This window comes from Anoplolepis gracilipes, chromosome 12 (genome assembly GCF_047496725.1).
Source record: "Anoplolepis gracilipes chromosome 12, ASM4749672v1, whole genome shotgun sequence".
NCBI lineage: Eukaryota > Metazoa > Arthropoda > Insecta > Hymenoptera > Formicidae > Anoplolepis > Anoplolepis gracilipes.
In genome coordinates, this window is record NC_132981.1 from 3,348,161 (window position 1) to 3,362,991 (window position 14,831).

General features: G+C 32.9%; 1 protein-coding gene across 1 annotated transcript in view; it reads right to left on the reverse strand.

Moving 5' to 3' along the window:
• Positions 1-5,797: 5,797 nt before the first annotated feature.
• 5ptasei (inositol polyphosphate-5-phosphatase A) overlaps positions 5,798-14,831 on the reverse strand; it is a 34,676-nt gene continuing 25,642 nt past the window's right edge. The window contains exons 4-13 of the mRNA XM_072903843.1: positions 13,455-13,496; positions 13,252-13,352; positions 12,359-12,446; positions 12,206-12,269; positions 11,895-12,115; positions 11,661-11,801; positions 11,226-11,387; positions 10,955-11,140; positions 10,781-10,846; positions 5,798-9,703 (exon numbers count right to left, since the gene is read on the reverse strand). Coding sequence (XP_072759944.1) covers positions 8,066-9,703; positions 10,781-10,846; positions 10,955-11,140; positions 11,226-11,387; positions 11,661-11,801; positions 11,895-12,115; positions 12,206-12,269; positions 12,359-12,446; positions 13,252-13,352; positions 13,455-13,496 — 2,709 coding nt within the window. The 3' untranslated portion in view covers positions 5,798-8,065. The remainder of the gene's footprint in view (positions 9,704-10,780; positions 10,847-10,954; positions 11,141-11,225; positions 11,388-11,660; positions 11,802-11,894; positions 12,116-12,205; positions 12,270-12,358; positions 12,447-13,251; positions 13,353-13,454; positions 13,497-14,831) is intronic.

Below are 14,831 nucleotides of genomic sequence, written 5' to 3' on the forward strand. Positions count from 1 at the left end.
TTTTATTATTCTTGGAAAAAAATAAAAATAAATTCTTTTATCAAAAGCAATGTAATTCCAAGTGGCTTCTCAGGATTCTCTCTATTATTAGCATCCTTAAGGTGCGATTATATGCATACGACAAAATATTTGTGATTGGTTGTGGAATAGAGATCTTCTAGAGTCTCTGTAAAGATTTTAATTTTCTATTTGTCAGCCAATCACAAACATTTTGTCGTATGAATGTAAACTTGCCTTTATACTTCCTTCCAATGCAATTACATTGCAACGATGTAGCCATCTGTTGGCGAAAATACGATTTCATATACTCCTGATACGAATGATAATTCGACACTTTTGAACTGATATACATATAATATAATTATATCAGTGTTCTCATTTTTTTATTCTTATATTTTTGCTTAAAGAAAATATAATTAATAAATTAGAAAAAATATTTTGAAAAAAGGAAATAATTAGAGTTATTATTAAAGTATAATAAATTATTATATTTTTCAAGTTATGAAAAATATGATTGATATCAAATTGTGTAATATTTCATTACTAGATTGATAAGCGATAAAGAGAAATGATTTAGATCATAGCGTGTTGTCTGTTTGCGAATAGATAAGGAATCTCATACATATAAGAAGAATATTTAATCATACAAATAAGGAAAATAATTATTATAAAATCTCAAAATATTTAAATTATATTAATAGTACTGTTTAATTAAAAGAGGGTAGAGAAATAATATATATCCCGATCAAAATTATGGAATCGTAACTTTATTTTCTTTCTTATAATATTGGTACATGAAATGAGTGCGTTGTTTCAACTTTTGAAACAATAATCAACGATATCTAATGTCTCTTTTACCGATTCCATAACATTGCGAATGATTGCGATCCTAAACATCATGACAACCACATGAAACACGTACAATATATGTATTATCTCTCCTCGTCGAATATAGTTCCATTACCAAGTATCGCGCGCGAAATGTAAGATATTCTCTCTTTATCGGTACAAAATGTAAGTACGTATATATTTATAAAAGTACAACATTAATCTTGCTTTGATGTAAGAAACAATACTTCTCTCACACGGCTCGGAAATAATCGCCACATGTATGTACAAATAATTATTAATAAAGTGCATTAACAATTCTTTTTTTTTTTTTTTGTAATGATCAAGATTTATAGCGAATTAAAAAACATTTACGAGACTAACATTAAGTTTGATTCTAGAAAAATTTGAAAGAAAATTCCTAAATTCTAATTTTCCGTGCTAATACAAATAGAATATTTACGAAAGCGAGATACATTATTTAAAAGAGATTATTTTAACATCATTAAAAACGAAATGTTCCGTATTGTTACGATTGGACAGAAGTAAATTTCCTCTCAATTTCGTAAAAATTTATAACACTTAAATCTTTCAAAAAGTGTGTGAAACTGGGAGAATCTTCGTAGTATTTTAACTTACTTTTTCTCTCTATTTCATATATATGTATATCGCACACGTGACTTAATTATATTTTATTGTGATATCATATATATGTATATGTGTCCAACATGTACAGAGTTCAACAACGTACAGTAAAAACGATGGAAATGAAGGCTCGTAATTCCCATCGCACATTTAAACGCTAAATATCTTTGCCTGCTTCTCTATCTTCTGTCTACTTTAAAATTTCCGAATTAAAGCTGAGAAACGGACAATCGCATTTAACGATCAGAATATAGATTGACTTAGCTCCATTACTGTCAGAAGCGCACCATATATATATATATATATATATATATATATATATATATATATATATAGATATTCTTAGTTTATGATCAAAAAGAATTCCGGAAGAGGAAACATTTTATAGAAGCACTATTACGAGATTTAAGTGTAACGACACGAAAAAAGATCTTGCCTACTGTAACTTTCTATATAGAATGAAGCGCAAGGACCTTATAAGTCTACAATACAAAGATATTAGTACATCGATCCGAATTAATCGGCTAATTTTCGTGGAATGCCATTGTAAATATGCTCAACACACACACTTTGAAAGATGACATATCAAATTTTATAACGTCTATATATATAAACTGTCAACAAAAGCTCAACTTCGTTTGAAACATTTTTCGCCAACACTATTTTCGCGAATCGCTCTCATAAACATTACATTCTCACCTCTTCATCTCTTTGGAAGTAAAATCAGAAAGAGATGAAGAATTTAAACTTTAGTTACACACCTTTGCTTATGAGAACGATCCTTCGAAATACAAACGAATCTAAGTACAAGGTACGTATTTTAACGAGGTCTCCAAAAATTTCACTCACGCGAATCAAAGGCGCAGAGTAAACATTTTTTTTTATATTAAAACGTGCAAAAATCTAAGATGGAACGGATTGGCACATCAGCGAATCGTGAGTATAAATGACTCGCGAATATCTTTTATGTCGTCCTCTTACATATTCGAGATATATTCATATTATATAACTTATTATTAATTATTAATAAAAGTTCCTCGTCTTGTGTTTTATATTTTTTTTCAAATGACATTGGTTTATCTATTATATTATATGTAGTGTAGATACATGGAGAACATTTTTTTCTGACATGTTCACGCGGTAATATAGCATCAAAATAACATTTTCTTTGTCGAGATATCTGCTTCGGAATAGTAAATTGTATAAAGTACTCTTTGTGGAAAATTATTGCTATTAATCTGTAAGAATAATTCATATCTCACCAACAGTCATTGATCCTTTTAGTCTTGCGACTCTATAAATAAATATTTTCCAACGAGAGATTATCATTCTTTTTTATATAATAAACAATATTTTATATATATATATATATTTTTTTTTTAAGTTATAGAGCGTTAAAAAATTAAGTATAATGCACGTGGCGTAATCTTATTGATAATTAGAATGTCGAGATTGTGTATTGTTTTGAGACGTATACTTTGTTACAAAAAATACGGTAACGAGTTCAATAGCATGAGAACAATCAATAAGATACGCTAAAGATCGCAGAAGATCTGAATCACAAACAAACATCAATTGGATTTAAGTACACAGACTTAATTATACAGTTCGTAAAATTACCATTGAGAAAGATAATACGCCAATAATAAATACGAAATTTTTATAATAATGCATGTAAACGGAGGCAGTGAGAGAGAAAGTTCAGTAACGCGTCCAACAATAATATCTTTGGCAAAAGTGAGGAAGCACCCGGGTCAAAGTAATAGAGTATGATTAAGTACCTGACACTTGTCAAATATAATTTGTGTCGAGTTATGCAAATTCACGCTTGGACGCGATATCGACGGTCCACGAGAATGGAAGAAAGACGTTTAAAAGGGGCCTAAAAATTCCTTCAAATATATAAGACATCTTTTAAACGTCTTTATATACACGCGTTTTTAGACATGTGCGCGTGTCTTTAAAAAGTTTTACACAGCCCCTTTTATTTCTCAAGTGTTATACCACATATTAAGGGCAACGTGTGTATCTTCGAAACGTTAGAATTAGATTCATGCTTGCAAATTCCTTTGTCGATTACGCTAGTGGAATGTATTTATAGTATTCGAATTACGCAATAGTATTCGGTGGATCGGATTAAGATACCTACGCGGCTAAAACGTGCCGAGTGTTTCGCAATTCATCGCTTTTCATCATTTATCAATGACGGATACAGACGTTGCGATTAATCCTTTCGACGATAAATTTCTATGTACTATAAAAATAATGAACGGAGATTGGTTTTTTATAAAATGCCGGAATACGTTTTTAGAAATCGCTAAAATCGCGATATAAAAGAATTAAAATTAAATTTCCTTTAATGTGTCCGATAAAAATTCCACAATATATCATAATTAATGATTATTTGAATTAACTGTAAATCGTTCTTTTCTTTCCATGATTGACAAAATGCTATCAAAAGGATTAAATAATTTTATATGTTCAAAGACATCGTTCTGCATGTGATTAATATTATTGCACGTAGCGAATGTCATCCAGAAATACGACATCAAACCATCGTTTCCCGAAAGATCTTCACCGATGAGTCCGCATGTTTAGTATGTACGTATCTTGTTATCGTCCTTACGGCATTATTGTTGTTGTTGCTAATGCCGTTGAAAACCTCGCTGCTTCTCAACCCGGACTTCGTCTCTGTTTGCCTCGTCGTCTCTGCGATCAGGAACGACAATATTCTTCTAAGTGACAACTGTTATCATGCATTATTATGAAAAGCCGAATTGACACCAAGATCTCATGATACTATTTTTGACAAAGTCAATTTCGCGAGTAGTCTTCAAATAATTTTTATATTTTTCAATTGGTAAATTAGAATGTTGATTCCTGATTAATTTTTTATATTATCAAAAAAAAAAAAAAAATAGTAAAATTATCTCGGAATATTTTTCCTCTTATTTTAATCTCAAAGAAATAAACTTTATTATAGTCTCATGTATCGAATTTTAATTATTAAACATAGTACATGAAACAATAATAAAAATTATCGAATCTATATATAATACAACAAATAACTGTGATTAAACACATAAACTGTGCGAAGAACGGTCAAGTATGCAAGAAATTTGTTCTAATAAGAAATCATGAGCCATCAAATGACCAGATATGCATTTTTCATATTATATACATATCGAATATATAAACAAACTTCTCATATACTTATGTATTAAGATGGTTAATGACACTGCATTCGAGACGCAGTAGCGCAGATCGCACAAACAAGTGCATCTATTTTATATCTATAATGCTTACCACATTTGTTTCTTTTCTTCAACAATCGTACCACGACCCGCCGCAACATCGGGTATATATAAATTGCGATTGTATTACGCGAGAAAGATCATGAAAGACATAACTGTGATAATAAGAAAAATATGCGAGAAATAATATGAAAAGTAAGAATAAGCAAGAATATATTGCTGAATATTCTAAAAAGCGTTGAAGTTTAAAAGAGATATTAAAGAGGTCAGATTTCCGTAAAATTATTTTTGTTTATACGAATATAGTAATAATAATTATCATAATATAAATGCGTAAGGAAAAAGTGTGCTCAATGAAGAAAATATTTGTTTTCAAAATTTCTCTCAGATCTGCCATACTGCGCCCCACAATTAAAATTTGCGGCTGCGTCGGTTATTGAAAAGTGCAGATTCAACGTGCGGAGTGTAAAATTAAATTAAAATATACACACGCACTATAAAGCAATAATCGATAAGTATTCGAAATAAAAAAGTGCAGTAAAATCGTCATTCAACAGTAGCAACACACTTAATTTAGACGCTCGTTACATACAATAGGACAAAGTGTTTAAGTCATTAGTGTATGTAAAATTCCAGATGGTTCTAATATAAGCACACGCAGAAAATTTTAAGTCATTCGAAACAAATCTTTAAATAAACAATATATTTCTCATAGATTAATAAATTTTTTTTTCGCAGATATTCTATTACTAATGCCTGAGATAGTTTTCGTACAGAGATTATTATCCTATATATATTATTTTAGCTTTTGTATATATTTTTACATGAAACATATTAGAATTAAAAAGAAAATGCAATAAAAAGAAATTTATCTCTTAAAATCTTCGAAAATTATTTTTTTGGTGACTGTACGAAAACAGATAAGAAAAAGTGCTAGATATGCACTCTCTCCATGTTTTACCGATATCATATTTATTATTTAATGATATCTATTATGGTAACAGATCAATATTGTATTCGCAATAAAGACTGAAACTGAAGGATACAAATAAATAAAGCAGCTCTTCATGTATGTGTATGAAAAATAAATTTATATTTACAAAATAGAGGGAGATATATATAGGAAGGGGTCTCGTCGATGAATCAATTATTTACACGGTACAATTCCAATACGACAGGAATTCGCGATACATTCTAATCAGCCTACGCGGGTAGAAAATAAAACAAAAATGCAGTACAATATCGTTCGGAATCTGCGCTCGGGTTCCGTACGCGCGCACAGATTCATCGTTTTATAAACTAATATGGCAAATGGGAATCGATTGATACGGTGCTTGGACAATTGCCGTAGATGTAAAACTAATTCCCTCTGCGGGTCCGCATCGAGAATTTATTTCAGCGCGAATGGGGAGAGGTATAAGCATTAAGTCACAATTGTCACGACATTGCTCCACGTGCTTCGCATCTCGTGGCAAGAAAACACTCGGACAGATACATCGGGATTAATCAAAATTGATTAATCTCTCGTGAAATCGTTTCTTTTTCCGACAACAACTTCTCACTACTTATATTTACGTTGTAATTTAACTATAAAAGAAAGATTGTAAGATAAAGGAGTAACGAGTATAAATCGTGATACACGTGGAGCGATGTACGCTAACATAACATAATAAGCTCAAATTGTCTTGTGTTTTTGAAAAACTTTCAATGCCATTTCTTTTCCTTACGTTTCAGTTAACTTAATTTGGCTAATGACTTTCCATGCGTATCGATATAAGTGATGACATGACGTCTGATAGATTCGAAATCAATTTACGCTCTCCTGTTATTTTCCCAGACAATCATAATAACGTTAAAATAAACGAGACAAATTTCTTTCCTACCGCTCTCGCGCGGCCGACGTCCGTCACATAAATTAATATCTTCTCACTTAACAAGCTATAACGAATCTAACTTTGGCAGTAGTGTCCATTTAGAACGTGCTCGTAAAAAAAATCCAGCGAATAGATATCTTCTTGGCAAGGGTGTAGTACGTATGACGACGTGATACGTTCGCGTAGAACGTTTAAAAAAAAAAAGAACAGAAAAAAACTTGCAATATTACCATCAAATTCTTTATCGTGAAACAAAAGTAAAGAACGGCACATGATGACAATACTATTAAATTGCGAGATGATAGTGTGATCACATAATAAATAGAATCTTTATACATGTATGTGTGTGTTTGTATTCACACCTATAAATCTATAAAATCAAATTATTATATTAAGGTTGTAGTATATTGCAATAGAATCAAGGACAAGAACACACACTGCGAGGTAATAATTTCCTTGAAAACGATTACTCTTGACCATGCATATCAAGGCTTCGGACACGCGCGATCGGTTTTCTATAAAATAACATAATAGGACAAACATGTATAGGACTGCTCGTGTAAAAGTACATCATATACCGGTAACGATTTTATCAGTCTGTACGTATTACATTTGACACTGTACTGTGGCGAAACTATCATAAATCATAACTATCTTCATTCTTGACAAATTCGTACGTTCTAAATAACGTGACATTACGTAACGTGTGATTATACTAGTTATAAATCTACAAGTACAACTAAGGGGAAGAGGAAATAGAATTTTGTATCACTCGGGTACTATTTCCTAGGAAATAGAATCAATGTCGATATTAAAGTACCATGCACATGCAAAACATCAGGTTTCACGCCGACAATATTTCTCGCGGCATGCAAAGTGGAATACAAAATTTATATTTCGCGACAAAACGCAAAGTGCAAGCAAGAGAAATCGTGAGAGATTAAAATCATATCCTTCTATTCTCAGACTTATGTCGTTTCTAAGTGTCCTCGACAATGAAATATATCAAGGAAGTCTGTTCACATTCGCGATGCGTAATATCCTGTCATTAATTACATCAATTATACAATCTATTAATTACACGCTCAAGAATGTATTGCAATCAATTAGGCATGTCGTCAACGATAAAATAATATGCACACTGTTTAAAAATAAATTCTAGGCTTATGCTAAGCGACTGTAGATGCTATCTCGACCACTACTACTTTAACAAAGTTTATCAAAGGAATACTCTATGTAAGTAAAAAAAAAAAAAAAAGAAAATGAATAATCGATCGTCAATTTCAGAGAACGAAAAATATCGACAATTTTAGCCCAACTTGCGCTCGCGTAATATTTTTCGAATAAAAAAAAAAAAAAAGAAACCACCCACACTATCCGTTCTTGATTTTCACGGACGTAACCTAATACAATAAATAAACGAGGAACATTATACACAGATTCTAAGATGCAGTGAGAATTCTCTCACGATACTACACAACAACACTTTTCACACCTAGTCCGCTTTCCCATAATGTTGCTCTTGTATCGTTCAGTGACCTTGTAAGCTTTCAACTTTAATCTGACATTCCCTGCGTGATCACTGCAGATATCCTGACTGTGCACAGAGTTGCTTCTCATGCACTTGGAGGTGCACATCCTTTGTTTACACTCATAACTTATAATCTCTGCATCATGACTTATCGCATGATCCGCGTGTACATCTGAGCATATCTTAATTACATTACTGTCACAATCTCCATCTGGGAGAGGCATTGTTTGCGCGTTGGATCTCTCGTACGGCTTAGCGTTGATTTCCATATTTGTTCCATCCGGACCTGTGTGAATTTTATCGTGATTCAGGTATATCCTTTGTAATGCTTGAGAATTCGGCTGGTTCTCCAACAGGATCTCAGTGAATCGCATATTTTTGTCTTCGAAGCAAGATTTGTTTGGAATATCGCGTTCGATGATTAATTCGTCATTAGTCCTATCATGGAAGACGTCGTTTTTCATATAAGGTGTACTTCTCACAAGAGCTTGCGTCTCTATTATTTGACATTTCGTCTCGTTGCACATGTCGCATTCGTCCTCGATGAATTCTCCGTTGTCTTCGTTGCAGTACGACTTTTTGCTCGACTCGCTGTGACCATTCGAGTACGTATTTTTTCCCTTAATTTCTATTATTCTCTCTGTATTCGGAGTGAATCTGTTACTGTCTTCCTCGTCCATCTTATCGCAAATCTCGTCCGATTTTTCCGAACTCACGGCTTCGCCGCTCAACGTTTTCGTGCGACCATCCGAGTACGCGCTCAATTTGTTTTCCGAATAATTGCTCAATCTGTCGTCGTGGAAGTACACAGAGCTCGCGTTTGATTCGAAATTACTGGCGTTTATTATGGCTATTCGTGGTATGATTAAATCGGGCGGTAATCCGTCGACGACATCCGGATGACTCGAATTCGAGGAAGATTGATTCGCGAAATTACTGAAGGAATGATATCCCTGATGACTCTTACCTTGGATCCAGGCTTCTGTTAGAACGTGGGATCGTTGCCAGGACACATCGCTGTTACATCTGTTCTTTCTCACGCACCAGTGCCGATCCTCGGCGTCGGGCCAGGAACGTAGGTGGCACTCGCTGGGACTCCTTTTAATATCAGAGATGTCTACATCCAGATCCACATCCTCGTGCTTCTTATTTTGCACGATCAGTTCCAGCCTGGATTTCAGTAGAGCCGGCGAGACGGCTCGATCGAATCGCCTCGACGCGATCGACATCTGCTGGATCGATCGCAGTGCCGACGACGTGACATTATTGCTGTCAATGTGATCCGCATCTAGATCCGGAACCTCACCGGAGGCCATAAGCGCGTTCGGACTCGGACTATCCATACTATCTGGCGTGTAGGGATCATGCTTAATAGGTATTGCGTGCAACAGATTAGACGAACGATCAACAAAATCTGCACGCGCATTAGCGTAACTATTGCAATCAGGCAACATGGACAACAACTCCGGGTAACTGTTGGGCACTCGGAAGCAAAACTCAGGTGCAATTGGCAAGCTGCAGCAGTCTATCATACCTGCGTCCGAGATGAGACTAGCCTTCAAGTAGACTGGCTGTAAATGGCAAGAAAAATAACGGATCTTTATGTATCGTTGTATGTCATTGCGATAGAATGTTAAAGATGGTATACATGAAGGATCAGTATTGTGTGGAATTCTATGAATGTGGAGGAGAAGAGGTCTCAAACTAACGTTTCAAGGAAATGATAATGTGCCACAATAATGTACTTTTCAATCTGTAAAGTTCGTTGATATGATATGTATGATGGAACGTACCCGTGAAATTTTAAAGCTACAATAATTTGAAGCATTGCAGTAATAATACGGATAGTTATGATAAGAATCCTCCTATTCTGAATTATATCAAGATGTTTATATAATAATTTAATTAAATAAATTGTAATAATAATAATTAATTACCTGCAAACTACATACTTTATACATAATAAATTATTCTTTTATAAAGTAATGTATTTTCAATATTAATTTTGTGGTTGATAGAGTTACTAACGCGATAAATTATTGCATCTCATTGTAATATGCAGTAACAAGTGTTATTGTTATGTATACTCGCAAAATGTTTATATATTTATGTATAATGTATAATGTAATGTCGTTCAGCATTATATTGTAAAAGATGAAAAATGCGTAATAATAAGCATTATACGTATCGGCGTTAGATTGAAAAAGTACAATTATTCCATGATAACGACAGTGATAGCTGATAAGAATTATGAGATTAAAAGTATAAAAATGTGGAAGTAAAATACTTTAGGATATACTCTCTCTACAGTGTGGAAGTGCTACATTAAACAAGCCCCTATATGTTTATTGTCGAGATAACGGAATACTAACAGAATAAAGAGACGTGAAAAAGATGTGGGGGATTCGAGAGATAAGAAGAACAGACAGACAGTTCATAGATAGGTACCTTAGTGCTTAGAGATTCATTCGAAACTCCAGAAAAACAGGCTGCATCATAATAATCGAAAGAATGGTTTATCAGAATAAGAACTAGGAAGTGTGTAAATACATGTTCCCAGCATATAATAATAAGTAAAAAATGTCGCAGTATCGTTTTTATAAATGTAAGAGAAATGTACTAATGTTTTTGAAAGACCTTTGTCTTACCTTATGATCACCCATGCACGTAGTTGGACCGATTATACCGTACTCCACTGCCTCGGAATCATCTATCTGCGTACACAGAAATACGAGCGTCACGTTGAACAATAGATTTCAACTTCTAAAACCGTTTCGTGTCGCGCGTGATCACGAATATAAATTTCATGGAAATATACATACATCTTGGACTAGTGTTTTCGCAGCGGGGCTCAACAAAACCCGATCACACCAAGCCGGCACTCTCGTTTGCATGTAATTTACAGGCTCATTGACATCTTCTTGAAACGGATAACTTGGCACGAAATTGATTGGAAACTCAAACAACCGTCCCTCGAAATCTCCCAGTTCTTTGTCATACTCACGTAACTGCAAATAAATATTAAAAGATGCATTATTGATCCTGACTCGATTAAATATGACATATATTATAATAGATTAATATGTAATTTACCCATTCGCCGCCATTCTTCATGAAAATGTTTTGATGTTCGTAATGTGAAAATTCCTTTTTCCCTAACGTTAATATAAGATCATCGTCTCTATTGTGAAATTGCAATTTCGAAATATTTCCCTTATTTGATAACTTCCTTTCTTGAGTATCTTCTGTCAGTTTCTATTAAAGACAAATTAAAGTGCTGTAATATATTGGATTTTAATAAAATTGCTTCACTGGCGTGTACAATAATACATGTACGTAATATACGGAGAATAAAATATGACTACGTGTATTATTAACAATAAGTATATTATAAAGAATATGCTAATTTATTTGTAAGACATTAAAAATATTAAATATGCTGTTAATAAGTTTATATGAAATGCAAATGCGTATTTAATTTCTTCCATGCTTTATTTCAATATTATCGTAATCGATGACGAATCTCACCTTTATCACGCTTGCCGTGTCCGTCCTAAAATTAAAGTCACCAAATAAAAAATACGGCGCACTCGGATACTTGTCGTTATGAAATCTATCTAATGTATGCTCGAGCGCTCTTCTGCGCGTTTTACTATATACCGATGGGAACTATAAAGAAATTAAAAAAAGTAAATCATATATAACGCACATATGCGTGACAATAAATATAGAGGATCATAGTCGTCACAAAATATTCTTTACCGTCTCCATAGCAATAAAATTGCTCGCGTCGTGAAATAAGTGTATGTTTATGAGATCAAAAACTGTTCCACTAATATTCCATCGAGTCCGCAGGAAACCCTTCCTGGACCATTTGCATTCTGGGAAAAATTCTTGAGGAAACTTGGCTTTTTCTTTGGTTGTAACTGCTTCTATGTTGCCAGAATGAACTTCTTTCCCATTTACCGGTACAAAAGTACATTCTAAAATCGCATACGGATAAATATAAAATATATAATATTACTTATTGATTTCTATTGAAGCTATCGGAAATAAAATTATCCATAACGTACCGTTAAAATCCCATAATAAAACATCGCTTAAGGACTCGTGTACGAAATAGAAATTTCCTAGAGCCTATATAAAATAATCTTGATGAAAATATTGTTCTTTGTTTAAAGAATCAAGTATTATAATTAAATTATATGAAATATTCTTCAACTCACTGTGAAATGTTCAGCGGATGAATAATCCTCGTCAAGGAATACCCTAATTTTGTCAAACAATCTTAATTCTTCCGACGACATAAGCAATCTAAAATAATATTTATTTCGTGTTAAAAGTCATATCTATAAAATTATTATAAATTCATAAATTTAATATGTATAAGCATAAAATTCTTTTATATATTTTTAACTAAGCAACTTTTTTTATATATGAATTTCTTCCCCTATCAATATCATACAATCATCTTTTGAAGCGGTTTATTCAGCTAATATAGAACCATGCGTGATACGTCTATTTTTGCGCCTTTTTGCTAGTTATGCGTTAAATCAAATTCAATATCGAATGTGTGAAAAGAGAAAACTATTTGCTTTTTTACGCTTTGGTTTATAAAAGATTTGTTTAAAATATCAACGCAGTAATAAGAATCAAAAGTGAAAATGTTATTGGTAACTATCGGAAGAGATTTCTACAAACAAGTTTAACAGACAAATGTATAGGCTCTTAATAATCGAATTAAAACCAAATATTGTAGTTTCTGGAAACCTTCCAAGAAGCACTACTAATATCATGACGCATTTGAAATCGAGGAAAGAAGTTCATATTATCGTTTGCATTTTAATAATATTTTTAATAATGTTTAAATTAAAAATATATAATATAATAATAATATTTACAATATTAAAATCATTATATAAAATAATATAATTTATATATAGTATGATAATATATAATAATATGTAATATTATTTGAAATAATAATATTTAAAATTTATGGTAACTTTCTCTTTATCGGAAATGACAATAATGACAGGTATACGTTTATTGGGATAAATGCGATATCACGAAGAAAGATGATTATAATAATAAATAGCAAAATGTACGAGGAATTTACCTAACAAAATCTTCGACATGCCTCATACTCTGCTCGTAATTTTTTCCACCTACTTCTTGGCAGTGCAGTGCTATAAATTTCGGATCTAGTTTCGATATGGTCTGAAAAAGCAATTTGCACGTAAGCACAAACACCGAGTGCGCGTGCGCGTGCGCGCGCGTTGTTGACGTATCGCGTAAAAGTCCGCGCAAGGATATACTTACGGATAAAAATTCTTCCGTCCATATCTTTAGCATGACACTAGGCTGCAAGGAGAAAAAAATCAGTGATATCAATCTCACACGAAACCTTCATACCTCGTGCACTTTAAAGAAAAGTTTAATGAGATGTTCGACGGCGCGTGGATGTATTAATAGATCGTTAGCGTCACACACGCAAGGATATCGATATCCGCGTCCCTTACGATGATAAAATGCCGGAGTTGTCTTTCCTTTAGATTTCGCACAAATGATGTTATGATCATCGATCGCGGTAATAGTCGCGCGCGAATCCGGTATAAACAAGTATAGTACGTATGTAGGTTGATGTAGGCGTCGCGATAAAAATACATATGTACGTTGCTCCGATCGTGCGAGAAAATTAGTACCAGGATGGAAATATCAACAAACGTCTTAGTGAGCGAACGATACATGGTGTGTTTCTTGATTCTTTCATGCGTGATGTGACATGGAAAAAAAAATTCATCGGCGGGAGAAAATTTTTTATTATCTTGTATATTTATCGAAATAATTTTCATTAATTATGTGTGTTTACAATTGATCGTTGAAATTAGAATTTACATAGGTTTCTTTTTCAACACGAGAAATTTTAAGTACGATAAGATAAATCAAGAAAGTCTGACGAATTAATTTCTCAACCTGACAATCGATTTTTCATGAAATTTTTCTCGTCTATTTTAAATGATACTAAAATAGATGCTGCTCGAGAAAGACGGAGAAAATGACGTTTTATTTCAGAATCGAACTTGTAAACATATTTTGTGCATACTTTTTCAAATTACATAATTCCGTAAATGATTCATCCTGCGGTATTACATTATCCGATCGTTAATGTCACATGAGGAATTATCGTGAATATTCGTCATCACGCTTTTGAAATATGTGGCAATATAATAAGAAATAACAAAAAGAAGTATTGATATTGCTGCAAAGTATAAATTTCTTCTCATTCTTCTCACTTTTTAAAATCATTCGCACTCAGAGAGAAACAAATGTAACATTCTAAATGATTAATGCGACATGTCGCTATATATCGCATTGTTTTGCACAACTAAAAATATGATCAAAGTGACATCGAACCTTGGAATCTCTAAACATCCAGGTTTGTATATTTTCAAGCTTGTGCGTACAAAATTTTTTCAAACAAATAAAACGGAGTTTAAAAAAATTTCATTTAAAAAATAGGATCACGTTACATGGACCGTTTAATAGACATTAATAATATCTTAAAATTAAAGAAAAAATATAGTAAAATTTTGAAACCTAACCGGACTTAGCAATTTTATCGCGCGGGCTGACATTTTTTTTCCTCGAGCGACTTAAACACGACCGAGAGAAACCGATTGCTCGGCACGTGTGCTA